Raw genomic sequence first — 26,047 nt, 5'->3', positions numbered from 1 at the left:
GGTGCCTGGAGGAAAGCCTGGCTCTGCTCGGTGGGAGAGCTGAGGTCGCGTGGTGCCTTAGAGCCAGAGGGACAGGGCCCCCAGAGAAGCTAAGGTATGCAGTCCCGGGGGTGGGTGGTGGGTCCCCAGGGCAGGCACGGAGGTACTCTGGATCTAACAAGGAGCAGGGGGACCCTGAGCGAGTCCCAGGAGGGGGCCCAGGAGAGGGGCTGTATCAGTCAGGGCCCGGCGGGGAGGAAGGGGCCCCCTGCTTCCAGGGCGTGGAAGGCCCTTTCCCATCCTAATTCCTAAAAGCCCACACCACCCAGCGTGACCCCGGCTGTGTACTAGCATGGGAAGGGGATGGGCAATGAGCCCTGGAAGCCACAAGAGCAGCCCTGGTCCCTGTGGAGGGGCCCTTTCTGGGAGGGCGTTGGTCTGCATAAGATTGGACGCTCCCGTGCTGGGTTAGGAGCCCATGCAGCACGCAGCAGCCAGGCAAGGTGCAGGGCGCAAAGCTTTTATTGTGCACACAGCTTCTCTCTGGGCCAGTGTCTCAGAGGGTCGCGGGGCTCGCAGGGGAGGGGAGGGGAGGGGAGGGGAGGGGAGGGGAGGAGGGGAGGTGGGAGAGGAGGGGAGCCGGCTCCCTGGGCACTAAGGTGCGGGCCCAGGAGGGGCGCTGCCCGGTGCCCTGGCGGCGGTGGCTCTCTTCCTCCTCTCCTTCAGGACACGCCTGTCAAACAGGGCTTTCTCTCGGCAGTGCACCGGGGGCCCCCGCAGGTACTCCTCTTCGGCGCCGTGGTAGTCCAGGCCCTCCAGGGCAGCAATGGAGCAGATCATGGCCTCAGGCAGCAGGACCTCCAGCACCAGCCGCACCTTGTCGACCCCGAGCAGGGGCAGCATGGGGCGCTCTGTCTGCTCGTAGACTCGCTCCAAGTGCGTGGCCACGGTGTACAGCTGGTCCTCGTCCTCCAGGTAGGTCTCCACGCAGAGCAGGTACCTGTCTGCCTGCAGGAAGGCCGTCAGCCACCTGGACGGCTTCCTGCCCTGCACGATGTCCCGGAGGTGGGCGTCGGCCCCGTTGGTCTTGACGATGAAGTCCACCAGCTTCTGGTTGGCTGTGTCGCGAGCGGCCCTCCTGCGGTCGGGCAGCAGCCTCTGGTGGAGCCCCTGGCGGCCCGGGGCAGCGTGGTCCTGGCCCTGGCCCTCGCGCTCGTCCTCCGAGTCCTCCAGGTCTGCGTAGTTGACCTTGGGGAAGCGCAGGTGCAGGTCCGGGGCTCCGCCGTGGACGGCCGTGCGGATGGGGTGGCTGGCGTCGGCCGCGTAATACTCCAGGAAGGAGCCCCGGAAAGAGCCGCGCGCCAGGCCTTCCCTGTAGTGGGCGACCAGGGACAGGCACCAGGTGACGCTGCTGTGCCCGTAGGCGCTGCTGGCTCGGCGCACGAGCTTCCCTTGCTCCTCGCAGTCCAGGGGCTTTAAGCTGTGGACAGGCACGCGGATGCCACTGGGCTCCGGGCACAGGTTGGCCTCGATCAGGAGCACCCTGGCCGTGCGCTCGGCGACACTGAGGCTGGTGACCACTGCCGGCCAGAAGGGGAGGTCCGCCAGTTTGCACCACACCAGGGAGCCGGGTCCCAGGGCGCCGGCAGCGGGGGCGGGCGCGGGGCCGCTGGCAGAGCGCGGGCCGGTGGCCGGGGCCTCGTGAGCGGGGCCAGCCCTGCGGGGCCGTGACAGGGACCCCGAGGGTCGCCCAGTCCCGCGACGGCCCCGGAAGCGCGCCCTGCGGCTCGGTCTCGCTGGCTTGCGGGGAGGCCTGCAGCTGGCTGGCTCTGGAGCTGCCTCCTCCGGGGGCCCGGTGGTGGCCGCAGGCTCACCGCCCTGCCCTCCCTGGCCCCGCAGCGTGGCGGCCCTCAGGACCTCCGGGCGCACCCTGACGACTCTTCTGCCCGCTCTTGCCTCTCCTGGGCGCGCGGCAGCCTTCCGCGCTGCCCCTCTGCCCGAGGGCCCGGCGGCTTCCATGTCCGGATCAGTGGAGGCTTTGTATCTGCGCTCTTGTCCCGGCTCACCTCGGGCTGCCGCCGGCCCGGGCTCTGCGCGGCCGCCTCCACCAGGGCCCGGCCTCCTCCCTCGGGCTCCGGAGCTGCTGGGCCCCGGGGCCCGGAGCGGAGGCTGCGTGGGCAGCGCAGGCCTCACCTGAGGACGCAGAACACAGGGAAGGGGAGTGGCTGCGGCAGCCCTCAGCGCCCCGCGGCGGCTGCATCCCTGGGAGCACACGTGTGGGGCAGCCCCGCCCCGGCCCACCCGCCGCCCAGGGCAGACACGCACAGCCCCGGGCTGGAGACAGAGGCCGCCTGGCACACGTCGTCCGGCGCGCCTGGGCTGCTGCCCGCTCGGGGCGCCACAGGTCCCCAGAAATGTCTCGCGTGGGCCCGGCCTCCCCGTGAGGTTGGGCTCGCGTTACTTGCTCGTGTGCTAATGCCACGGGACAGATCTCCCAGGCTGCGCACACCCAGGGCAGAGGCCTGGCGCTGAGGGTGCTGGCTCAAGCAGCCAGGAGCGCTGCCCGCCCACAGGAGGGTCCTGGGCTCCAGGACTCCCACTGCAGGAACCCCGCAGAGGCCCCTGGGTAGCACAGGGCTGTCCAGTGGGTCAGGGCCTCTGCACAGAGGCCTCGGCACCCCCTCGGGCCGCGTCTTTTCGGGGGAGGAGCCCTCCAGCAGGGGACTTTGCAGAAGCAGGCGGAGGAGCTGTGAGCCTGGTCTTTCTGCCTGCAGCAGCAGGGCTGCCCTCCCGCCAGGAAGCCATCCCGTGCCATCTCTCAGGGCTCCTCTGCCCACCTGCTTGACACCCCGGTCCAAACGCCTTCGAGCACCTTTCGGGGCTCCAGTGCCGCCTCTGCAGGTGTGTGTTCTGCACAGTGCGTCTGTCTCGGGAGACACAGCGGGCAGCAGGGGGCAGAGGGAGGGAGGGAGGGAGGGAAGGAGGAGGCAAGGCCAGAAGGACCGGTGGTCAGGTGCACGTGAGGAGGCAGAGACACACAGAGCCGGGCACACGGACACCTGTGCTCGAGGCCTCCTGGCTGAGTGAGGCAGGACAGGTGGGGCTGGCAGCCTGCGACTCAGGGAGAAAGAGTAGGCAGGCCTGGGCTGAGAGGGGCCCGCGCCCTGCAGCCGGGACCTGCTCCTTCCTAGGGCACGCGTGGGCAGGGCACCTCCACAGCGCGTCCTGCCAAGCCTGGAACTGACCCCGCTGGGAGCCCAGTCACAGGCCAGAGGCCAGCACCACCCCCACGCCTGCCCCGAGAGGCCTCAGAGCCTTCCTGGGGGCTTCTGTCACACGGATGTGGCCTCAGTCTACCTCCCTGCCCTCGAGGCAGCCTTTTCTCAGGCCCTAGGTGCCCTACCCGGGACCAGCTCCGTGCCATCCCTGCCTGCCCAGCCTCCCAGGGGTCTCCAGTCCTGCCCGCTCGTGGTGCCATCTCCTGCCTTCCCATTTCTCCCTCCTGCAGAGCACGTGACAACCTGCAGTGACTAGGAGTTGTAGCAGAAGTAAAGCAGCAGCGTGAGCGTGCGGGGGAGTGGAGCTGTTACACACAGGCGAAAAGCCAGAAAGCCTTGGGGATCTGCGCTTCCCAGCCTCAGGTGCCAACTCCTGACACAGCAGGTGTCACTGTAGGACAAGGCCGGGCTCGCTGATGCCATGCCTTACACCATCTCCTCACACAACCTTCTGGTTCATCGGGAACCAGCCTCTCTCACACCCAGGAGGGACAGGAGCCCGTAATGCCTGATGAGGACCTCACTCACACCCCCACCCCCACCCCCCACCCACCCACACACAGACAGGGATGGAGGGCACCTACTTGTGCTGATCTCCCTTCAGTTCCTCTATCTCTTCCATCTGGCTATATCTTTGTGAAATCTGCCTGCACGCAGGAAGGAAGGAAAGAGTGGCTTGTTTTGGTTGCCACAGAGACCAGAATGACACTGATGGTAGCATTCTATGGGAAGCAGGAAGTACTAAGGCACCCTTAAAGGCACAGTGCTCATCTCTTCCTCAGTCAGGCCCACCCTGCCTATTCCAGTCTGGGAAGGAAGGAAGGAAGGAAGGAAGGAAGGAAGGTTGGTTGGGAGGGAGGAAGGAAGAAAGGGAGGGAATGGAGGCATCACTGCCAATCTTCTCTGGAATGGGAATTGGGGGAGGTGAGTTTCCCAAACTAGCTGCCAGGGGAAGGAATGTAAAAGGATGACACACTTTGTTCTCCCCTATCTGGAGCTCTTCGGACCCCTGAATACCTGTAGGGAGAAGGACGGGAATAGAAGAAAGAGACAGAAACGGTATTCCGTGTGCAGTGGGGTCCCGGAAGGACACTGACTGTCTCTGGTGGACAGGCTTTGATGAACTGCACAGTGGGCCTGCTTGCTTTTATTCATCAGCCAGGAGCGCAGGGGAGCGGGTAGTGTACTATCCCGGGAGGGAACAGCGACTGTAGTAAGATTAGGATGGCCAGACAGGGCCCGAGTTTAGCCTCTCAAAGGGGCCAAGTCCAGGCCCTTCCCCACAGCAGGAGGTCTGCACTGTATATTGGCCTCAGTGGGAGTTACCTTTTTTCCACAAGCTCTGTGATCATGGCTTTCCCACACAGCCAGGAAATCTAGGTCTTTTGCACACTTCTCTGTTCCTGAGACAAATTAACACTGACCGTGGGACCATGGGGCCTGCAGTCTGGCCCCTCACCAATCTGTGCACATCATGTCTGGTCCCCAGCAAGGGGGCCTATCATACTAAAAATAGCCATCGTTTACTGGGAAACCCAAACGTACCTGGGCTTCGGTATTTTTACGTGCAAAAATCTGGCAATCCTAGGCCCATGATACGTTCGTGTGCACTTTCAAAGAATTAGATCTCTTTTACGGAGGAAAAAGGGAGAATTTTTCGAGAGCAAAACCAAGGAGCAAGGAGGGAACCTCTACACCTCCAGGGTGTGAGGAGCAAGGGGGGTGGATGGTAATAGACCTGCCAGGCAGCATTCCCAGGGTGCAGCAACTGAGGTGGGGAGGGGGAGCCCTGCTTTCTGGACAGCCTGCAACCGAGGCAGAGGAGGAAATTGCCAGGGATGGCATAGGGCAGCAGGGGCACGGGGCGGTCTGTCCCAGGACAAGGCTTTCTCGTCAGCAGCGTGCCAAGCTCTGTGGGCTTCCCACAATGCTCCTGGGACATTGTCCCCTCTGGTGACTGACCGCAGCTCAGTGAGGAGATCTATTCTGCCCCTGCAGCCTTAGCACCGTGCCCTCAGGAAGCACTGGATATGCCAAACGCTGGCAGAGGTCTGCTGAATGCCATGGCCCTGCCCGGGACACTGGAATGAAATATTGTGGAAGATCACAACAAATGTAAACCCTTCTGCATGTTGACTATCCTTGCCACACCTGTTGAAAGTGCCTACCCACGGGGGTATGCATTACTTTTGGACTCAGTTGCAACACCACACTGTCTTGACGGCTGTAGTCTCACACTAAGCTTTTAAATCGGGAATTGGGAGTCTTCCACCATTTTTCTTTGTTTTCAAGGTTACTTTGATTTCAGAGTCCCCTGGAATTCCGTATTCGAGGATCAGCTTTTATATTTCTGCAAAAAGCCTATTGGAATTTGGGTTAAGAATTGAAATTGAAGAAGTAGATACATTTGGAGTGCATTTCCATCTTAACAAATGATGTCTCCCTGCCATGAAAACAGGCTGTCTTTCTGCTTATTTAGGTCTGTCTTTATACTTTTTTCAAAAGTGTTCTATAGTTCTAAGTGTGTGAGTTTTGCGTCTCACTGGCTGAACTTGATCCTGAGTATTTTGCTCTTTTTGATGAAACAGTAAACAGAATTATTTTCTTAATTTCCTTTTCATACTGTTCATTTATAGTGTGCAGAAGCATAGTGGCGTGTTACATGATGATCTGGCATCCTAAAACCTTACTGAATTCATTAGCTTGAATAGCTTTTTGGTGGATTCTTTAGAACTGTCTATATGTAAGATCAGCCCACCTGCAAGAAGAGACAGTCTTCCTTGCACTTTTCCAAGTTGGATAGCTTTTACTGTCTAACTTTTTATCGTCTAATTGCTCTGGCAGGAACTTCCAGCACAGTGCCGAACTGAAATGGTGAAAGTGGGAATCTTGTCTTGCTATGGTCTGCGGTGGTTAATTGATTACTTGTCAACTTGAGCGGGAACACCCAGCTGAATTGAGTCAGCGTGGTTCTGGGCGTGGAAGGCCCACTTTAAGGAGGATTGGTGTCAGAATTAGTATAAAGGAGAGCGGAAGGGAAGGGTGTCAGCTGATTTTCCTCGGAGGACCTCTGGTCTTCGCCTTCACGTTGGGTGTCCTCTCCTGGCTTTCAGAGCAGGTTCTTTCTTTTGGCCTGCGGGTGCAAAGAAATATTTGCATCTTTAGCTTCGAGCGCCAACCCTCGGACCTTGCAGCGCAGACCCCTCCCTCTGTCTTCCTTCTCGGATCCTTGGGCCTCCTGATGCGGACTCCTACAGGACACTGTGGTGGGCGCCAGGCCTTTGGCTGGATCCCTCGGATCTCTAATGTGTGGCAGATCTTTTGTACTGTTCTACATTCCACTCTGTGGGCGGCCATTGTAGGCTAATCTTGTGAATTTCTGTGTCCTTCCTTCAGTCTGATTCAAAGCACGGTAGTCTTTTGGGGAGCCTCGCCCCAACCCTGCAAGCTCTTGTAAGCACTGACTAATACGTGATCTTAGGGAGAGAGATGCCATTCTTTCATCACTGAATATGATGCTAGTTGTGGGTTTTTCATCATTGCTCCTATTCAGGTTGAGGATATTCCCCTTTTTTCCATGTTGTCTGGGTGTTTTTTCACGAAAGGGTGTGGGAGTTTGCCAAATGCTTTTTCTGCATCGTTTGAGTTATCACGTGGTTTGTTTCCTTCATTCTGTGAATGTGGTGTATTACATTCATTTCTTTGCATTGTCGGACCATTCTCACATTCCCGGAACGAATGCGGTTTGGTAAAGATGTGTCATTCTTTTAATAAAATACTACCGTCGGGGCAGGGATTGTAATGGTTTGTATCTAGATGTCCCCCAAGAACTGGTGGGCGGGGCTTCTGGAAGGTAATTGGAGTATGCTTATAGCTGCTTGCTGTTAGGAGATGGGCTCTGGTGGGAGGAGGCAGGTAAGGTCAACTGGGGGCGTGACCCGGAAGGGTTTCTCTTCTTCCCTTGCTCCTCCATGGTCTCTCTGCTTCCTGTCTGCCGGGCCATGAGCAACTCTTCTCCACCAGGCTCCCCTGCTACGTGCCGCCCTGCCTGGGAGCCAGCTGACTATGGACTGAACTGCGCGCCAAAATAATCCTCTCCTCCTTGCAGCTGACCCACAGTAGGGTACTGTGCCCCAGTGATGAAGGAAGTGACTGAGACAGGGATATTGGTCTATAGCTTTCTTGTGTTGTCTGCCTTTCTTTGTATCCTGGTAATATTGGCCACGTAGAATGCATTAGCAAGTGTGTCTTTCTCGTCTAGTTCTCTTAAGGGAGAGCGTGAGAGGCCTTGAATTCTTTTCTAAATGTTTGGATTAAGTTTACCAGTGAAGCTATGTGGTGCTGGGCTTTTCTTTGTTCTCAGAGTTTTTGATAACAGACTCAGATTTCTTGTTTGTTATGGGCTCCTTGAGAATTTCCATTTCTTCATGAGGTAGTTCTTTTTTTACTCTGTGCATTTCTAAGAATTTAAAAATGTCACCTCAATTATTTAATTTGGTATGTATTTATTCATAATAGTCTCTTACACTCTTTTAAGGAAGTCCTGGTGGACTGCAGGTGCAGCTCAGTGGTAGAGCACTTGCCTAGCAAGTCTAAGGCCCTGAGTTCCATCCTTAGTACTGCAAAGAGATAAATCTCGGCAAGTTCAGTAGTAATGTCCCAACTTCCCTCTCTGATTTTAGGAATTCAAGTCTTCTCTCCTGTGTAAGTGTAGAATTGCCATTTCTTCTATGTTGTCATATTGCAGAGAAAGGACAGCCTTATAGGCTTCCGCATGTACCTTTCACTATAATGTTATGTGAACCCATATGAAGAGTCTTCCGTCTATGGAGAACATCATTGCCTGGGTACTGGGCATGTTTCCTCAGAAGCGTCTCCCATGCTAGGGCACAGTCTCAAGTACTCTGGAACAGCAGTTCAAAGCAACAGATGCAATGGTTTCGTTGTGAATCCAAGCAGCGACTCTGTAAGTTTCACAGAAACACCTGCCCCCGGGTCACCCACCATGGCCTACACGCAGTATCCTGAGTACCCCAGAGAACTACTGGGTACTCTGTGAGATGAATTTGAGACACAATTCCCTTCATCCCTGGGCTTCATAGGCCCCTTTCTAAGCAGAGAAATTCATATGCAGCAATGTTTTTTAAAAAGTAGGCTTCCTCCTTTCCACCATGGAATTTTCTGGGGAACGTGTAGCTGGGAGTGTCTGACTTCCGATTCAACCGATGGACCCTAGGCCCTCTGAACCGATTTCAATCTGGACACTTGGTGGGGAGCAAGTTGTTTACTGCAGATGCTCACATCCGCCTCCTGCATGCCAGCTCTCATATTATGAAAAGCAGCTGCTGCCCTAGTCAGCTGTCCCTATGTCTGGACTCTGGAATACTACTATCTGTCACACTGCACCAGACCCTTACCAGGCACATGAGCCTGACCCCACCCCGCACTTCTTGCCTAGAATGAGAATGATGCCTACGCCACTTGATTTGTATCATCTGCATTGACTGCCAGTTCCATGCAGTGGTGCTTGCCTCCAACCATTGTTTTCTGGAAAGAGCCAACGGGAGATTCTCTAAGAGGGCAGTGGCAGCCAACGAGCACATCCCTTGTTTGGGTTGTGTCTTCTGTACCCTCCAGCGGAGGAGAGCTCAGAAGTAGGGATTCTGGTCTCCCATAATAAACCGTGTCTCATGCTCTATCTCACTGCCACTAATTCCTAGATATTTTGCCACAGCAATTCTAGTACAGTACGTTCCCAACTTACGAATGAATCTGACTCATGAACGATTCTCCCGGAATGGAACTTGCTTGTAAGTTGGGAGCTTACTGTATGTCCATCTCGTTTCGTGTCCGTCCTTGTTGTCAAGCTTGAAAGTGCAACGGCAGCAACAAATAGGCTGCCCAGGAACGCGGAAGCCCCTTCAGCGCTGTGCCCCATGACAGGAGCTCTTCCACATAGTAGATGACAGTCTATCCCCTGCTGGGGTGGAGTCACAACCTCAAAATCCATCCCCATGTGCCTTACCTCACTTCGTGCGGGTCCTGCAGTTCATTGGAATGACCAGGTATCTCCTACCCACACCCGAACTGGACCGTCCTCCCATGCTGTGAGGTGCTGTGATCGCACCGAGTCCCGTGTCACCCTACGCATTAGTCCCACAACAAAGAAAGGTGGCCGGACGGATGCTGCCTGTGGCAAGCGACATCTTTGGAAGCTGCCCCCTTGGATGAGGCCTTTGCAGGATATCCAGGAACAAGAGGGTTGCTCCCCCAAGTTGCATGGGTTGTGGGATCCCTGATGTCATGACAGGGCTACGGGGGATGGAGGCACTCAAAATGCTCAAGTTCATCAGCTCCCCACGTCTCAAGGCCACAGCCTCCCACCTTCTCTGTTCCCCCCATGGATGTGCGGCCCTGTGCACGCTGAGCATGCTGTCTCCCTGCATCAGTTCCACTCAGCATCATCACTGGGGCCTGATGTTCAGCAGTCGGCCCTAGGGCCCCAGGAGAGGAGGTCTCCTTAATCCCAGGGCTCAGACTGGGTGGCAGGTGGAGCTTTGCCTACACACACACACACACACACACACACACACACACACACTCACACACCTGAAAGTGACCCAGCTCAGGCAATCATGGCAAGTGCTCAGAGCCCACTGAGCCCACCAGTGCACCCCCAAAACTCAAATGCTCTCACTGAGCCTGATTCCAACAGGAGGAGAGTAAGAGCTTGCCAGGGACATGATGGCCCCTCCTCAGAAGAGGCCTCGGGTGCAAATGACATCCAAGGGAGACCGGCTCCGGTCCCTTCACCCAACCACCAGACGCCACTCCCCTCACGGAAATGGGGGAGACTGGGGCTCTGCCCTCCAAGACAGCCCTTCAGGCCCCGAGACCGGGGACGTCTCTCCCAAAGAGGGAGCAGAAGGGCACATCCCTGTCACCTGAGGAATGAGAGTCACAGGGGCCCCAGGGTTTCCGTCCCTTTCTGTGGTACCCGAAGCTCCTGTTCGGAGCACAGCCTCCAGCAGCACCCCACTGGCCCTGCCCACCTGGGAAGGGGCGGGTGACTGACTGAGCTTGGCCGTGAAGGACACAGTGGTGCCTGGAGGAAAGCCTGGCTCTGCTCGGTGGGAGAGCTGAGGTCGCGTGGTGCCTTAGAGCCAGAGGGACAGGGCCCCCAGAGAAGCTAAGGTATGCAGTCCCGGGGGTGGGTGGTGGGTCCCCAGGGCAGGCACGGAGGTACTCTGGATCTAACAAGGAGCAGGGGGACCCTGAGCGAGTCCCAGGAGGGGGCCCAGGAGAGGGGCTGTATCAGTCAGGGCCCGGCGGGGAGGAAGGGGCCCCCTGCTTCCAGGGCGTGGAAGGCCCTTTCCCATCCTAATTCCTAAAAGCCCACACCACCCAGCGTGACCCCGGCTGTGTACTAGCATGGGAAGGGGATGGGCAATGAGCCCTGGAAGCCACAAGAGCAGCCCTGGTCCCTGTGGAGGGGCCCTTTCTGGGAGGGCGTTGGTCTGCATAAGATTGGACGCTCCCGTGCTGGGTTAGGAGCCCATGCAGCACGCAGCAGCCAGGCAAGGTGCAGGGCGCAAAGCTTTTATTGTGCACACAGCTTCTCTCTGGGCCAGTGTCTCAGAGGGTCGCGGGGCTCGCAGGGGAGGGGAGGGGAGGGGAGGGGAGGGGAGGGGAGGGGAGGGGAGGTGGGAGAGGAGGGGAGCCGGCTCCCTGGGCACTAAGGTGCGGGCCCAGGAGGGGCGCTGCCCGGTGCCCTGGCGGCGGTGGCTCTCTTCCTCCTCTCCTTCAGGACACGCCTGTCAAACAGGGCTTTCTCTCGGCAGTGCACCGGGGGCCCCCGCAGGTACTCCTCTTCGGCGCCGTGGTAGTCCAGGCCCTCCAGGGCAGCAATGGAGCAGATCATGGCCTCAGGCAGCAGGACCTCCAGCACCAGCCGCACCTTGTCGACCCCGAGCAGGGGCAGCATGGGGCGCTCTGTCTGCTCGTAGACTCGCTCCAAGTGCGTGGCCACGGTGTACAGCTGGTCCTCGTCCTCCAGGTAGGTCTCCACGCAGAGCAGGTACCTGTCTGCCTGCAGGAAGGCCGTCAGCCACCTGGACGGCTTCCTGCCCTGCACGATGTCCCGGAGGTGGGCGTCGGCCCCGTTGGTCTTGACGATGAAGTCCACCAGCTTCTGGTTGGCTGTGTCGCGAGCGGCCCTCCTGCGGTCGGGCAGCAGCCTCTGGTGGAGCCCCTGGCGGCCCGGGGCAGCGTGGTCCTGGCCCTGGCCCTCGCGCTCGTCCTCCGAGTCCTCCAGGTCTGCGTAGTTGACCTTGGGGAAGCGCAGGTGCAGGTCCGGGGCTCCGCCGTGGACGGCCGTGCGGATGGGGTGGCTGGCGTCGGCCGCGTAATACTCCAGGAAGGAGCCCCGGAAAGAGCCGCGCGCCAGGCCTTCCCTGTAGTGGGCGACCAGGGACAGGCACCAGGTGACGCTGCTGTGCCCGTAGGCGCTGCTGGCTCGGCGCACGAGCTTCCCTTGCTCCTCGCAGTCCAGGGGCTTTAAGCTGTGGACAGGCACGCGGATGCCACTGGGCTCCGGGCACAGGTTGGCCTCGATCAGGAGCACCCTGGCCGTGCGCTCGGCGACACTGAGGCTGGTGACCACTGCCGGCCAGAAGGGGAGGTCCGCCAGTTTGCACCACACCAGGGAGCCGGGTCCCAGGGCGCCGGCAGCGGGGGCGGGCGCGGGGCCGCTGGCAGAGCGCGGGCCGGTGGCCGGGGCCTCGTGAGCGGGGCCAGCCCTGCGGGGCCGTGACAGGGACCCCGAGGGTCGCCCAGTCCCGCGACGGCCCCGGAAGCGCGCCCTGCGGCTCGGTCTCGCTGGCTTGCGGGGAGGCCTGCAGCTGGCTGGCTCTGGAGCTGCCTCCTCCGGGGGCCCGGTGGTGGCCGCAGGCTCACCGCCCTGCCCTCCCTGGCCCCGCAGCGTGGCGGCCCTCAGGACCTCCGGGCGCACCCTGACGACTCTTCTGCCCGCTCTTGCCTCTCCTGGGCGCGCGGCAGCCTTCCGCGCTGCCCCTCTGCCCGAGGGCCCGGCGGCTTCCATGTCCGGATCAGTGGAGGCTTTGTATCTGCGCTCTTGTCCCGGCTCACCTCGGGCTGCCGCCGGCCCGGGCTCTGCGCGGCCGCCTCCACCAGGGCCCGGCCTCCTCCCTCGGGCTCCGGAGCTGCTGGGCCCCGGGGCCCGGAGCGGAGGCTGCGTGGGCAGCGCAGGCCTCACCTGAGGACGCAGAACACAGGGAAGGGGAGTGGCTGCGGCAGCCCTCAGCGCCCCGCGGCGGCTGCATCCCTGGGAGCACACGTGTGGGGCAGCCCCGCCCCGGCCCACCCGCCGCCCAGGGCAGACACGCACAGCCCCGGGCTGGAGACAGAGGCCGCCTGGCACACGTCGTCCGGCGCGCCTGGGCTGCTGCCCGCTCGGGGCGCCACAGGTCCCCAGAAATGTCTCGCGTGGGCCCGGCCTCCCCGTGAGGTTGGGCTCGCGTTACTTGCTCGTGTGCTAATGCCACGGGACAGATCTCCCAGGCTGCGCACACCCAGGGCAGAGGCCTGGCGCTGAGGGTGCTGGCTCAAGCAGCCAGGAGCGCTGCCCGCCCACAGGAGGGTCCTGGGCTCCAGGACTCCCACTGCAGGAACCCCGCAGAGGCCCCTGGGTAGCACAGGGCTGTCCAGTGGGTCAGGGCCTCTGCACAGAGGCCTCGGCACCCCCTCGGGCCGCGTCTTTTCGGGGGAGGAGCCCTCCAGCAGGGGACTTTGCAGAAGCAGGCGGAGGAGCTGTGAGCCTGGTCTTTCTGCCTGCAGCAGCAGGGCTGCCCTCCCGCCAGGAAGCCATCCCGTGCCATCTCTCAGGGCTCCTCTGCCCACCTGCTTGACACCCCGGTCCAAACGCCTTCGAGCACCTTTCGGGGCTCCAGTGCCGCCTCTGCAGGTGTGTGTTCTGCACAGTGCGTCTGTCTCGGGAGACACAGCGGGCAGCAGGGGGCAGAGGGAGGGAGGGAGGGAGGGAAGGAGGAGGCAAGGCCAGAAGGACCGGTGGTCAGGTGCACGTGAGGAGGCAGAGACACACAGAGCCGGGCACACGGACACCTGTGCTCGAGGCCTCCTGGCTGAGTGAGGCAGGACAGGTGGGGCTGGCAGCCTGCGACTCAGGGAGAAAGAGTAGGCAGGCCTGGGCTGAGAGGGGCCCGCGCCCTGCAGCCGGGACCTGCTCCTTCCTAGGGCACGCGTGGGCAGGGCACCTCCACAGCGCGTCCTGCCAAGCCTGGAACTGACCCCGCTGGGAGCCCAGTCACAGGCCAGAGGCCAGCACCACCCCCACGCCTGCCCCGAGAGGCCTCAGAGCCTTCCTGGGGGCTTCTGTCACACGGATGTGGCCTCAGTCTACCTCCCTGCCCTCGAGGCAGCCTTTTCTCAGGCCCTAGGTGCCCTACCCGGGACCAGCTCCGTGCCATCCCTGCCTGCCCAGCCTCCCAGGGGTCTCCAGTCCTGCCCGCTCGTGGTGCCATCTCCTGCCTTCCCATTTCTCCCTCCTGCAGAGCACGTGACAACCTGCAGTGACTAGGAGTTGTAGCAGAAGTAAAGCAGCAGCGTGAGCGTGCGGGGGAGTGGAGCTGTTACACACAGGCGAAAAGCCAGAAAGCCTTGGGGATCTGCGCTTCCCAGCCTCAGGTGCCAACTCCTGACACAGCAGGTGTCACTGTAGGACAAGGCCGGGCTCGCTGATGCCATGCCTTACACCATCTCCTCACACAACCTTCTGGTTCATCGGGAACCAGCCTCTCTCACACCCAGGAGGGACAGGAGCCCGTAATGCCTGATGAGGACCTCACTCACACCCCCACCCCCACCCCCCACCCACCCACACACAGACAGGGATGGAGGGCACCTACTTGTGCTGATCTCCCTTCAGTTCCTCTATCTCTTCCATCTGGCTATATCTTTGTGAAATCTGCCTGCACGCAGGAAGGAAGGAAAGAGTGGCTTGTTTTGGTTGCCACAGAGACCAGAATGACACTGATGGTAGCATTCTATGGGAAGCAGGAAGTACTAAGGCACCCTTAAAGGCACAGTGCTCATCTCTTCCTCAGTCAGGCCCACCCTGCCTATTCCAGTCTGGGAAGGAAGGAAGGAAGGAAGGAAGGAAGGAAGGTTGGTTGGGAGGGAGGAAGGAAGAAAGGGAGGGAATGGAGGCATCACTGCCAATCTTCTCTGGAATGGGAATTGGGGGAGGTGAGTTTCCCAAACTAGCTGCCAGGGGAAGGAATGTAAAAGGATGACACACTTTGTTCTCCCCTATCTGGAGCTCTTCGGACCCCTGAATACCTGTAGGGAGAAGGACGGGAATAGAAGAAAGAGACAGAAACGGTATTCCGTGTGCAGTGGGGTCCCGGAAGGACACTGACTGTCTCTGGTGGACAGGCTTTGATGAACTGCACAGTGGGCCTGCTTGCTTTTATTCATCAGCCAGGAGCGCAGGGGAGCGGGTAGTGTACTATCCCGGGAGGGAACAGCGACTGTAGTAAGATTAGGATGGCCAGACAGGGCCCGAGTTTAGCCTCTCAAAGGGGCCAAGTCCAGGCCCTTCCCCACAGCAGGAGGTCTGCACTGTATATTGGCCTCAGTGGGAGTTACCTTTTTTCCACAAGCTCTGTGATCATGGCTTTCCCACACAGCCAGGAAATCTAGGTCTTTTGCACACTTCTCTGTTCCTGAGACAAATTAACACTGACCGTGGGACCATGGGGCCTGCAGTCTGGCCCCTCACCAATCTGTGCACATCATGTCTGGTCCCCAGCAAGGGGGCCTATCATACTAAAAATAGCCATCGTTTACTGGGAAACCCAAACGTACCTGGGCTTCGGTATTTTTACGTGCAAAAATCTGGCAATCCTAGGCCCATGATACGTTCGTGTGCACTTTCAAAGAATTAGATCTCTTTTACGGAGGAAAAAGGGAGAATTTTTCGAGAGCAAAACCAAGGAGCAAGGAGGGAACCTCTACACCTCCAGGGTGTGAGGAGCAAGGGGGGTGGATGGTAATAGACCTGCCAGGCAGCATTCCCAGGGTGCAGCAACTGAGGTGGGGAGGGGGAGCCCTGCTTTCTGGACAGCCTGCAACCGAGGCAGAGGAGGAAATTGCCAGGGATGGCATAGGGCAGCAGGGGCACGGGGCGGTCTGTCCCAGGACAAGGCTTTCTCGTCAGCAGCGTGCCAAGCTCTGTGGGCTTCCCACAATGCTCCTGGGACATTGTCCCCTCTGGTGACTGACCGCAGCTCAGTGAGGAGATCTATTCTGCCCCTGCAGCCTTAGCACCGTGCCCTCAGGAAGCACTGGATATGCCAAACGCTGGCAGAGGTCTGCTGAATGCCATGGCCCTGCCCGGGACACTGGAATGAAATATTGTGGAAGATCACAACAAATGTAAACCCTTCTGCATGTTGACTATCCTTGCCACACCTGTTGAAAGTGCCTACCCACGGGGGTATGCATTACTTTTGGACTCAGTTGCAACACCACACTGTCTTGACGGCTGTAGTCTCACACTAAGCTTTTAAATCGGGAATTGGGAGTCTTCCACCATTTTTCTTTGTTTTCAAGGTTACTTTGATTTCAGAGTCCCCTGGAATTCCGTATTCGAGGATCAGCTTTTATATTTCTGCAAAAAGCCTATTGGAATTTGGGTTAAGAATTGAAATTGAAGAAGTAGATACATTTGGAGTGCATTTCCATCTTAACAAATGATGTCTCCCTGCCATGAAAACAGGCTGTCTTTCTGCTTATTTAGGTCTGTCTTTATACTTTTTTCAAAAGTGTTCTATAGTTCTAAGTGTGTGAGTTTTGCGTCTCACTGGCTGAACTTGATCCTGAGTATTTTGCTCTTTTTGATGAAACAGTAAACAGAATTATTTTCTTAATTTCCTTTTCATACTGTTCATTTATAGTGTGCAGAAGCATAGTGGCGTGTTACATGATGATCTGGCATCCTAAAACCTTACTGAATTCATTAGCTTGAATAGCTTTTTGGTGGATTCTTTAGAACTGTCTATATGTAAGATCAGCCCACCTGCAAGAAGAGACAGTCTTCCTTGCACTTTTCCAAGTTGGATAGCTTTTACTGTCTAACTTTTTATCGTCTAATTGCTCTGGCAGGAACTTCCAGCACAGTGCCGAACTGAAATGGTGAAAGTGGGAATCTTGTCTTGCTATGGTCTGCGGTGGTTAATTGATTACTTGTCAACTTGAGCGGGAACACCCAGCTGAATTGAGTCAGCGTGGTTCTGGGCGTGGAAGGCCCACTTTAAGGAGGATTGGTGTCAGAATTAGTATAAAGGAGAGCGGAAGGGAAGGGTGTCAGCTGATTTTCCTCGGAGGACCTCTGGTCTTCGCCTTCACGTTGGGTGTCCTCTCCTGGCTTTCAGAGCAGGTTCTTTCTTTTGGCCTGCGGGTGCAAAGAAATATTTGCATCTTTAGCTTCGAGCGCCAACCCTCGGACCTTGCAGCGCAGACCCCTCCCTCTGTCTTCCTTCTCGGATCCTTGGGCCTCCTGATGCGGACTCCTACAGGACACTGTGGTGGGCGCCAGGCCTTTGGCTGGATCCCTCGGATCTCTAATGTGTGGCAGATCTTTTGTACTGTTCTACATTCCACTCTGTGGGCGGCCATTGTAGGCTAATCTTGTGAATTTCTGTGTCCTTCCTTCAGTCTGATTCAAAGCACGGTAGTCTTTTGGGGAGCCTCGCCCCAACCCTGCAAGCTCTTGTAAGCACTGACTAATACGTGATCTTAGGGAGAGAGATGCCATTCTTTCATCACTGAATATGATGCTAGTTGTGGGTTTTTCATCATTGCTCCTATTCAGGTTGAGGATATTCCCCTTTTTTCCATGTTGTCTGGGTGTTTTTTCACGAAAGGGTGTGGGAGTTTGCCAAATGCTTTTTCTGCATCGTTTGAGTTATCACGTGGTTTGTTTCCTTCATTCTGTGAATGTGGTGTATTACATTCATTTCTTTGCATTGTCGGACCATTCTCACATTCCCGGAACGAATGCGGTTTGGTAAAGATGTGTCATTCTTTTAATAAAATACTACCGTCGGGGCAGGGATTGTAATGGTTTGTATCTAGATGTCCCCCAAGAACTGGTGGGCGGGGCTTCTGGAAGGTAATTGGAGTATGCTTATAGCTGCTTGCTGTTAGGAGATGGGCTCTGGTGGGAGGAGGCAGGTAAGGTCAACTGGGGGCGTGACCCGGAAGGGTTTCTCTTCTTCCCTTGCTCCTCCATGGTCTCTCTGCTTCCTGTCTGCCGGGCCATGAGCAACTCTTCTCCACCAGGCTCCCCTGCTACGTGCCGCCCTGCCTGGGAGCCAGCTGACTATGGACTGAACTGCGCGCCAAAATAATCCTCTCCTCCTTGCAGCTGACCCACAGTAGGGTACTGTGCCCCAGTGATGAAGGAAGTGACTGAGACAGGGATATTGGTCTATAGCTTTCTTGTGTTGTCTGCCTTTCTTTGTATCCTGGTAATATTGGCCACGTAGAATGCATTAGCAAGTGTGTCTTTCTCGTCTAGTTCTCTTAAGGGAGAGCGTGAGAGGCCTTGAATTCTTTTCTAAATGTTTGGATTAAGTTTACCAGTGAAGCTATGTGGTGCTGGGCTTTTCTTTGTTCTCAGAGTTTTTGATAACAGACTCAGATTTCTTGTTTGTTATGGGCTCCTTGAGAATTTCCATTTCTTCATGAGGTAGTTCTTTTTTTACTCTGTGCATTTCTAAGAATTTAAAAATGTCACCTCAATTATTTAATTTGGTATGTATTTATTCATAATAGTCTCTTACACTCTTTTAAGGAAGTCCTGGTGGACTGCAGGTGCAGCTCAGTGGTAGAGCACTTGCCTAGCAAGTCTAAGGCCCTGAGTTCCATCCTTAGTACTGCAAAGAGATAAATCTCGGCAAGTTCAGTAGTAATGTCCCAACTTCCCTCTCTGATTTTAGGAATTCAAGTCTTCTCTCCTGTGTAAGTGTAGAATTGCCATTTCTTCTATGTTGTCATATTGCAGAGAAAGGACAGCCTTATAGGCTTCCGCATGTACCTTTCACTATAATGTTATGTGAACCCATATGAAGAGTCTTCCGTCTATGGAGAACATCATTGCCTGGGTACTGGGCATGTTTCCTCAGAAGCGTCTCCCATGCTAGGGCACAGTCTCAAGTACTCTGGAACAGCAGTTCAAAGCAACAGATGCAATGGTTTCGTTGTGAATCCAAGCAGCGACTCTGTAAGTTTCACAGAAACACCTGCCCCCGGGTCACCCACCATGGCCTACACGCAGTATCCTGAGTACCCCAGAGAACTACTGGGTACTCTGTGAGATGAATTTGAGACACAATTCCCTTCATCCCTGGGCTTCATAGGCCCCTTTCTAAGCAGAGAAATTCATATGCAGCAATGTTTTTTAAAAAGTAGGCTTCCTCCTTTCCACCATGGAATTTTCTGGGGAACGTGTAGCTGGGAGTGTCTGACTTCCGATTCAACCGATGGACCCTAGGCCCTCTGAACCGATTTCAATCTGGACACTTGGTGGGGAGCAAGTTGTTTACTGCAGATGCTCACATCCGCCTCCTGCATGCCAGCTCTCATATTATGAAAAGCAGCTGCTGCCCTAGTCAGCTGTCCCTATGTCTGGACTCTGGAATACTACTATCTGTCACACTGCACCAGACCCTTACCAGGCACATGAGCCTGACCCCACCCCGCACTTCTTGCCTAGAATGAGAATGATGCCTACGCCACTTGATTTGTATCATCTGCATTGACTGCCAGTTCCATGCAGTGGTGCTTGCCTCCAACCATTGTTTTCTGGAAAGAGCCAACGGGAGATTCTCTAAGAGGGCAGTGGCAGCCAACGAGCACATCCCTTGTTTGGGTTGTGTCTTCTGTACCCTCCAGCGGAGGAGAGCTCAGAAGTAGGGATTCTGGTCTCCCATAATAAACCGTGTCTCATGCTCTATCTCACTGCCACTAATTCCTAGATATTTTGCCACAGCAATTCTAGTACAGTACGTTCCCAACTTACGAATGAATCTGACTCATGAACGATTCTCCCGGAATGGAACTTGCTTGTAAGTTGGGAGCTTACTGTATGTCCATCTCGTTTCGTGTCCGTCCTTGTTGTCAAGCTTGAAAGTGCAACGGCAGCAACAAATAGGCTGCCCAGGAACGCGGAAGCCCCTTCAGCGCTGTGCCCCATGACAGGAGCTCTTCCACATAGTAGATGACAGTCTATCCCCTGCTGGGGTGGAGTCACAACCTCAAAATCCATCCCCATGTGCCTTACCTCACTTCGTGCGGGTCCTGCAGTTCATTGGAATGACCAGGTATCTCCTACCCACACCCGAACTGGACCATCCTCCCATGCTGTGAGGTGCTGTGATCGCACCGAGTCCCGTGTCACCCTACGCATTAGTCCCACAACAAAGAAAGGTGGCCGGACGGATGCTGCCTGTGGCAAGCGACATCTTTGGAAGCTGCCCCCTTGGATGAGGCCTTTGCAGGATATCCAGGAACAAGAGGGTTGCTCCCCCAAGTTGCATGGGTTGTGGGATCCCTGATGTCATGACAGGGCTACGGGGGATGGAGGCACTCAAAATGCTCAAGTTCATCAGCTCCCCACGTCTCAAGGCCACAGCCTCCCACCTTCTCTGTTCCCCCCATGGATGTGCGGCCCTGTGCACGCTGAGCATGCTGTCTCCCTGCATCAGTTCCACTCAGCATCATCACTGGGGCCTGATGTTCAGCAGTCGGCCCTAGGGCCCCAGGAGAGGAGGTCTCCTTAATCCCAGGGCTCAGACTGGGTGGCAGGTGGAGCTTTGCCTACACACACACACACACACACACACACACTCACACACCTGAAAGTGACCCAGCTCAGGCAATCATGGCAAGTGCTCAGAGCCCACTGAGCCCACCAGTGCACCCCCAAAACTCAAATGCTCTCACTGAGCCTGATTCCAACAGGAGGAGAGTAAGAGCTTGCCAGGGACATGATGGCCCCTCCTCAGAAGAGGCCTCGGGTGCAAATGACATCCAAGGGAGACCGGCTCCGGTCCCTTCACCCAACCACCAGACGCCACTCCCCTCACGGAAATGGGGGAGACTGGGGCTCTGCCCTCCAAGACAGCCCTTCAGGCCCCGAGACCGGGGACGTCTCTCCCAAAGAGGGAGCAGAAGGGCACATCCCTGTCACCTGAGGAATGAGAGTCACAGGGGCCCCAGGGTTTCCGTCCCTTTCTGTGGTACCCGAAGCTCCTGTTCGGAGCACAGCCTCCAGCAGCACCCCACTGGCCCTGCCCACCTGGGAAGGGGCGGGTGACTGACTGAGCTTGGCCGTGAAGGACACAGTGGTGCCTGGAGGAAAGCCTGGCTCTGCTCGGTGGGAGAGCTGAGGTCGCGTGGTGCCTTAGAGCCAGAGGGACAGGGCCCCCAGAGAAGCTAAGGTATGCAGTCCCGGGGGTGGGTGGTGGGTCCCCAGGGCAGGCACGGAGGTACTCTGGATCTAACAAGGAGCAGGGGGACCCTGAGCGAGTCCCAGGAGGGGGCCCAGGAGAGGGGCTGTATCAGTCAGGGCCCGGCGGGGAGGAAGGGGCCCCCTGCTTCCAGGGCGTGGAAGGCCCTTTCCCATCCTAATTCCTAAAAGCCCACACCACCCAGCGTGACCCCGGCTGTGTACTAGCATGGGAAGGGGATGGGCAATGAGCCCTGGAAGCCACAAGAGCAGCCCTGGTCCCTGTGGAGGGGCCCTTTCTGGGAGGGCGTTGGTCTGCATAAGATTGGACGCTCCCGTGCTGGGTTAGGAGCCCATGCAGCACGCAGCAGCCAGGCAAGGTGCAGGGCGCAAAGCTTTTATTGTGCACACAGCTTCTCTCTGGGCCAGTGTCTCAGAGGGTCGCGGGGCTCGCAGGGGAGGGGAGGGGAGGGGAGGGGAGGGGAGGTGGGAGAGGAGGGGAGCCGGCTCCCTGGGCACTAAGGTGCGGGCCCAGGAGGGGCGCTGCCCGGTGCCCTGGCGGCGGTGGCTCTCTTCCTCCTCTCCTTCAGGACACGCCTGTCAAACAGGGCTTTCTCTCGGCAGTGCACCGGGGGCCCCCGCAGGTACTCCTCTTCGGCGCCGTGGTAGTCCAGGCCCTCCAGGGCAGCAATGGAGCAGATCATGGCCTCAGGCAGCAGGACCTCCAGCACCAGCCGCACCTTGTCGACCCCGAGCAGGGGCAGCATGGGGCGCTCTGTCTGCTCGTAGACTCGCTCCAAGTGCGTGGCCACGGTGTACAGCTGGTCCTCGTCCTCCAGGTAGGTCTCCACGCAGAGCAGGTACCTGTCTGCCTGCAGGAAGGCCGTCAGCCACCTGGACGGCTTCCTGCCCTGCACGATGTCCCGGAGGTGGGCGTCGGCCCCGTTGGTCTTGACGATGAAGTCCACCAGCTTCTGGTTGGCTGTGTCGCGAGCGGCCCTCCTGCGGTCGGGCAGCAGCCTCTGGTGGAGCCCCTGGCGGCCCGGGGCAGCGTGGTCCTGGCCCTGGCCCTCGCGCTCGTCCTCCGAGTCCTCCAGGTCTGCGTAGTTGACCTTGGGGAAGCGCAGGTGCAGGTCCGGGGCTCCGCCGTGGACGGCCGTGCGGATGGGGTGGCTGGCGTCGGCCGCGTAATACTCCAGGAAGGAGCCCCGGAAAGAGCCGCGCGCCAGGCCTTCCCTGTAGTGGGCGACCAGGGACAGGCACCAGGTGACGCTGCTGTGCCCGTAGGCGCTGCTGGCTCGGCGCACGAGCTTCCCTTGCTCCTCGCAGTCCAGGGGCTTTAAGCTGTGGACAGGCACGCGGATGCCACTGGGCTCCGGGCACAGGTTGGCCTCGATCAGGAGCACCCTGGCCGTGCGCTCGGCGACACTGAGGCTGGTGACCACTGCCGGCCAGAAGGGGAGGTCCGCCAGTTTGCACCACACCAGGGAGCCGGGTCCCAGGGCGCCGGCAGCGGGGGCGGGCGCGGGGCCGCTGGCAGAGCGCGGGCCGGTGGCCGGGGCCTCGTGAGCGGGGCCAGCCCTGCGGGGCCGTGACAGGGACCCCGAGGGTCGCCCAGTCCCGCGACGGCCCCGGAAGCGCGCCCTGCGGCTCGGTCTCGCTGGCTTGCGGGGAGGCCTGCAGCTGGCTGGCTCTGGAGCTGCCTCCTCCGGGGGCCCGGTGGTGGCCGCAGGCTCACCGCCCTGCCCTCCCTGGCCCCGCAGCGTGGCGGCCCTCAGGACCTCCGGGCGCACCCTGACGACTCTTCTGCCCGCTCTTGCCTCTCCTGGGCGCGCGGCAGCCTTCCGCGCTGCCCCTCTGCCCGAGGGCCCGGCGGCTTCCATGTCCGGATCAGTGGAGGCTTTGTATCTGCGCTCTTGTCCCGGCTCACCTCGGGCTGCCGCCGGCCCGGGCTCTGCGCGGCCGCCTCCACCAGGGCCCGGCCTCCTCCCTCGGGCTCCGGAGCTGCTGGGCCCCGGGGCCCGGAGCGGAGGCTGCGTGGGCAGCGCAGGCCTCACCTGAGGACGCAGAACACAGGGAAGGGGAGTGGCTGCGGCAGCCCTCAGCGCCCCGCGGCGGCTGCATCCCTGGGAGCACACGTGTGGGGCAGCCCCGCCCCGGCCCACCCGCCGCCCAGGGCAGACACGCACAGCCCCGGGCTGGAGACAGAGGCCGCCTGGCACACGTCGTCCGGCGCGCCTGGGCTGCTGCCCGCTCGGGGCGCCACAGGTCCCCAGAAATGTCTCGCGTGGGCCCGGCCTCCCCGTGAGGTTGGGCTCGCGTTACTTGCTCGTGTGCTAATGCCACGGGACAGATCTCCCAGGCTGCGCACACCCAGGGCAGAGGCCTGGCGCTGAGGGTGCTGGCTCAAGCAGCCAGGAGCGCTGCCCGCCCACAGGAGGGTCCTGGGCTCCAGGACTCCCACTGCAGGAACCCCGCAGAGGCCCCTGGGTAGCACAGGGCTGTCCAGTGGGTCAGGGCCTCTGCACAGAGGCCTCGGCACCCCCTCGGGCCGCGTCTTTTCGGGGGAGGAGCCCTCCAGCAGGGGACTTTGCAGAAGCAGGCGGAGGAGCTGTGAGCCTGGTCTTTCTGCCTGCAGCAGCAGGGCTGCCCTCCCGCCAGGAAGCCATCCCGTGCCATCTCTCAGGGCTCCTCTGCCCACCTGCTTGACACCCCGGTCCAAACGCCTTCGAGCACCTTTCGGGGCTCCAGTGCCGCCTCTGCAGGTGTGTGTTCTGCACAGTGCGTCTGTCTCGGGAGACACAGCGGGCAGCAGGGGGCAGAGGGAGGGAGGGAGGGAGGGAAGGAGGAGGCAAGGCCAGAAGGACCGGTGGTCAGGTGCACGTGAGGAGGCAGAGACACACAGAGCCGGGCACACGGACACCTGTGCTCGAGGCCTCCTGGCTGAGTGAGGCAGGACAGGTGGGGCTGGCAGCCTGCGACTCAGGGAGAAAGAGTAGGCAGGCCTGGGCTGAGAGGGGCCCGCGCCCCTGCAGCCGGGACCTGCTCCTTCCTAGGGCACGCGTGGGCAGGGCACCTCCACAGCGCGTCCTGCCAAGCCTGGAACTGACCCCGCTGGGAGCCCAGTCACAGGCCAGAGGCCAGCACCACCCCCACGCCTGCCCCGAGAGGCCTCAGAGCCTTCCTGGGGGCTTCTGTCACACGGATGTGGCCTCAGTCTACCTCCCTGCCCTCGAGGCAGCCTTTTCTCAGGCCCTAGGTGCCCTACCCGGGACCAGCTCCGTGCCATCCCTGCCTGCCCAGCCTCCCAGGGGTCTCCAGTCCTGCCCGCTCGTGGTGCCATCTCCTGCCTTCCCATTTCTCCCTCCTGCAGAGCACGTGACAACCTGCAGTGACTAGGAGTTGTAGCAGAAGTAAAGCAACAGCGTGAGCGTGCGGGGGAGTGGAGCTGTTACACACAGGCGAAAAGCCAGAAAGCCTTGGGGATCTGCGCTTCCCAGCCTCAGGTGCCAACTCCTGACACAGCAGGTGTCACTGTAGGACAAGGCCGGGCTCGCTGATGCCATGCCTTACACCATCTCCTCACACAACCTTCTGGTTCATCGGGAACCAGCCTCTCTCACACCCAGGAGGGACAGGAGCCCGTAATGCCTGATGAGGACCTCACTCACACCCCCACCCCCACCCCCCACCCACCCACACACAGACAGGGATGGAGGGCACCTACTTGTGCTGATCTCCCTTCAGTTCCTCTATCTCTTCCATCTGGCTATATCTTTGTGAAATCTGCCTGCACGCAGGAAGGAAGGAAAGAGTGGCTTGTTTTGGTTGCCACAGAGACCAGAATGACACTGATGGTAGCATTCTATGGGAAGCAGGAAGTACTAAGGCACCCTTAAAGGCACAGTGCTCATCTCTTCCTCAGTCAGGCCCACCCTGCCTATTCCAGTCTGGGAAGGAAGGAAGGAAGGAAGGAAGGAAGGTTGGTTGGGAGGGAGGAAGGAAGAAAGGGAGGGAATGGAGGCATCACTGCCAATCTTCTCTGGAATGGGAATTGGGGGAGGTGAGTTTCCCAAACTAGCTGCCAGGGGAAGGAATGTAAAAGGATGACACACTTTGTTCTCCCCTATCTGGAGCTCTTCGGACCCCTGAATACCTGTAGGGAGAAGGACGGGAATAGAAGAAAGAGACAGAAACGGTATTCCGTGTGCAGTGGGGTCCCGGGAGGACACTGACTGTCTCTGGTGGACAGGCTTTGATGAACTGCACAGTGGGCCTGCTTGCTTTTATTCATCAGCCAGGAGCGCAGGGGAGCGGGTAGTGTACTATCCCGGGAGGGAACAGCGACTGTAGTAAGATTAGGATGGCCAGACAGGGCCCGAGTTTAGCCTCTCAAAGGGGCCAAGTCCAGGCCCTTCCCCACAGCAGGAGGTCTGCACTGTATTTTGCCCTCAGCAGATGCTGTCCTGCCTCAGGGGTGCTGTGTCTGTAGCTTCCTACACAGCCCGGGAATCATACTTCTCTTCCCCAGGCAAGTGAACTCCGGGCTGGGGACTGTGGGGCTGTGGCCTGGAGCTTCCACTTTATGCACATCACCGCTGGGCCCAACCTGGCCCCTTTGATGCACTCAGGAGCACGCCCAGAATGTGTCCCCTTTAAACCCCCCAAATACAGACCCCCTGGAATATTTCAGCAGGTGTCATCTGGGCCTTGTGCTGATACAAAGTTGAATGTGGGCTGAAAACCCGAGAGCACAAAGCGGCTGCACACCAGAGGAAGGCAAACATGGTGCTCTGACAGGGGCAGCAGCAGAGGATCCTGGGGCTGCCCTGACCCCGTGGTGCTGAGGCATAGCCAGCACACAATGGTGGCTGTGAGGAGACTGGAGCCCTGCAGTCCCCGTGAACCCAGCACAGTAGGCAGGGAGAGTGCAGTACCGCCGACACGACGGGCCCCTGGGTGACTGGATCCCAGGAAGGGCTCCTGTGGCCGGCACCCGCCACGGTCTTCCTCCTCTCTACCTGGCAAGTTGTCCATGAGCCCAACCTGGGAGTGAGTAATTCCCTTCCAAGCGCATATGCATAGAACTAGTCCCAGGCAATGGCTTCTGTGTGGGAGGGTCGGGTCACAGGGGGAGAGGTGTAGTATGTATTTCTTTACGAAGCAGGAAGTGGGGCAGAGGAAGAGGAAGGGCGGCAGTGGAACTAGGACTTGAAGGGCAGGCTGGCACTCAGGGAGA

General features: G+C 58.8%; 3 protein-coding genes across 3 annotated transcripts; all 3 read right to left on the bottom strand.

Moving 5' to 3' along the window:
* Nucleotides 1-571: 571 nt before the first annotated feature.
* LOC147822536 (uncharacterized) lies at nt 572-5,199 on the bottom strand. The gene is made up of 4 exons (XM_087196777.1): nt 5,091-5,199; nt 4,149-4,274; nt 2,817-2,902; nt 572-2,172 (listed from the first exon to the last, which is right to left on the bottom strand). Exons 1-4 carry the CDS (start codon nt 5,197-5,199, stop codon nt 634-636), a joined length of 1,860 nt encoding a protein of 619 aa, XP_087052903.1. The 3' UTR covers nt 572-633.
* A 5,643-nt stretch (nt 5,200-10,842) lies between these two features.
* Nucleotides 10,843-15,558, bottom strand: LOC147822535 (uncharacterized). Its single transcript, XM_087196776.1, has 4 exons — nt 15,450-15,558; nt 14,508-14,633; nt 13,176-13,261; nt 10,843-12,531 (listed from the first exon to the last, which is right to left on the bottom strand). The coding sequence occupies exons 1-4, from the start codon at nt 15,556-15,558 to the stop codon at nt 10,993-10,995; spliced, it is 1,860 nt and encodes a 619-aa protein (XP_087052902.1). The 3' UTR covers nt 10,843-10,992.
* A 5,634-nt stretch (nt 15,559-21,192) lies between these two features.
* Nucleotides 21,193-25,845, bottom strand: LOC147822534 (uncharacterized). The gene is made up of 4 exons (XM_087196775.1): nt 25,746-25,845; nt 24,839-24,964; nt 23,510-23,595; nt 21,193-22,865 (listed from the first exon to the last, which is right to left on the bottom strand). The coding sequence occupies exons 1-4, from the start codon at nt 25,843-25,845 to the stop codon at nt 21,327-21,329; spliced, it is 1,851 nt and encodes a 616-aa protein (XP_087052901.1). The 3' UTR covers nt 21,193-21,326.
* Between the last annotated feature and the right edge of the window lie 202 nt (nt 25,846-26,047).

This window comes from Heterocephalus glaber, unplaced genomic scaffold (assembly GCF_053883595.1).
Source record: "Heterocephalus glaber isolate CG9 unplaced genomic scaffold, H.glaber_assembly_v1.0 deba00001613, whole genome shotgun sequence".
Classification (NCBI taxonomy): Eukaryota; Metazoa; Chordata; class Mammalia; order Rodentia; family Bathyergidae; genus Heterocephalus; species Heterocephalus glaber.
The sequence above is the reverse complement of the archived record's forward strand: the minus strand, read 5'-3'. Positions and strand labels throughout refer to the sequence as shown.

What these genes read in the sequence shown, in the direction of transcription:
- LOC147822536 (XM_087196777.1), bottom strand. Translation starts at nt 5,199, where the DNA reads ATGTCCCAGGAGCATTGTGGGAAGCCCACAGAGCTTGGCACGCTGCTG. An exon ending in CATTCCAGAGAAGATTGGCA is followed by an intron (nt 2,903 to 4,148) that starts GTGATGCCTCCA and finishes CTCCCGAGACAG; the next exon opens with ACGCACTGTGCAGAACACAC. An exon ending in TGGACCGGGGTGTCAAGCAG is followed by an intron (nt 2,173 to 2,816) that starts GTGGGCAGAGGA and finishes CTGCGTCCTCAG; the next exon opens with GTGAGGCCTGCGCTGCCCAC.
- LOC147822535 (XM_087196776.1), bottom strand. Translation starts at nt 15,558, where the DNA reads ATGTCCCAGGAGCATTGTGGGAAGCCCACAGAGCTTGGCACGCTGCTG. An exon ending in GCTGCCCTATGCCATCCCTG is followed by an intron (nt 14,634 to 15,449) that starts GCAATTTCCTCC and finishes TTCTCCCTACAG; the next exon opens with GTATTCAGGGGTCCGAAGAG. An exon ending in CATTCCAGAGAAGATTGGCA is followed by an intron (nt 13,262 to 14,507) that starts GTGATGCCTCCA and finishes CTCCCGAGACAG; the next exon opens with ACGCACTGTGCAGAACACAC.
- LOC147822534 (XM_087196775.1), bottom strand. Translation starts at nt 25,845, where the DNA reads ATGGACAACTTGCCAGGTAGAGAGGAGGAAGACCGTGGCGGGTGCCGG. An exon ending in AGGGGCCCGTCGTGTCGGCG is followed by an intron (nt 24,965 to 25,745) that starts GTACTGCACTCT and finishes TTCTCCCTACAG; the next exon opens with GTATTCAGGGGTCCGAAGAG. An exon ending in CATTCCAGAGAAGATTGGCA is followed by an intron (nt 23,596 to 24,838) that starts GTGATGCCTCCA and finishes CTCCCGAGACAG; the next exon opens with ACGCACTGTGCAGAACACAC.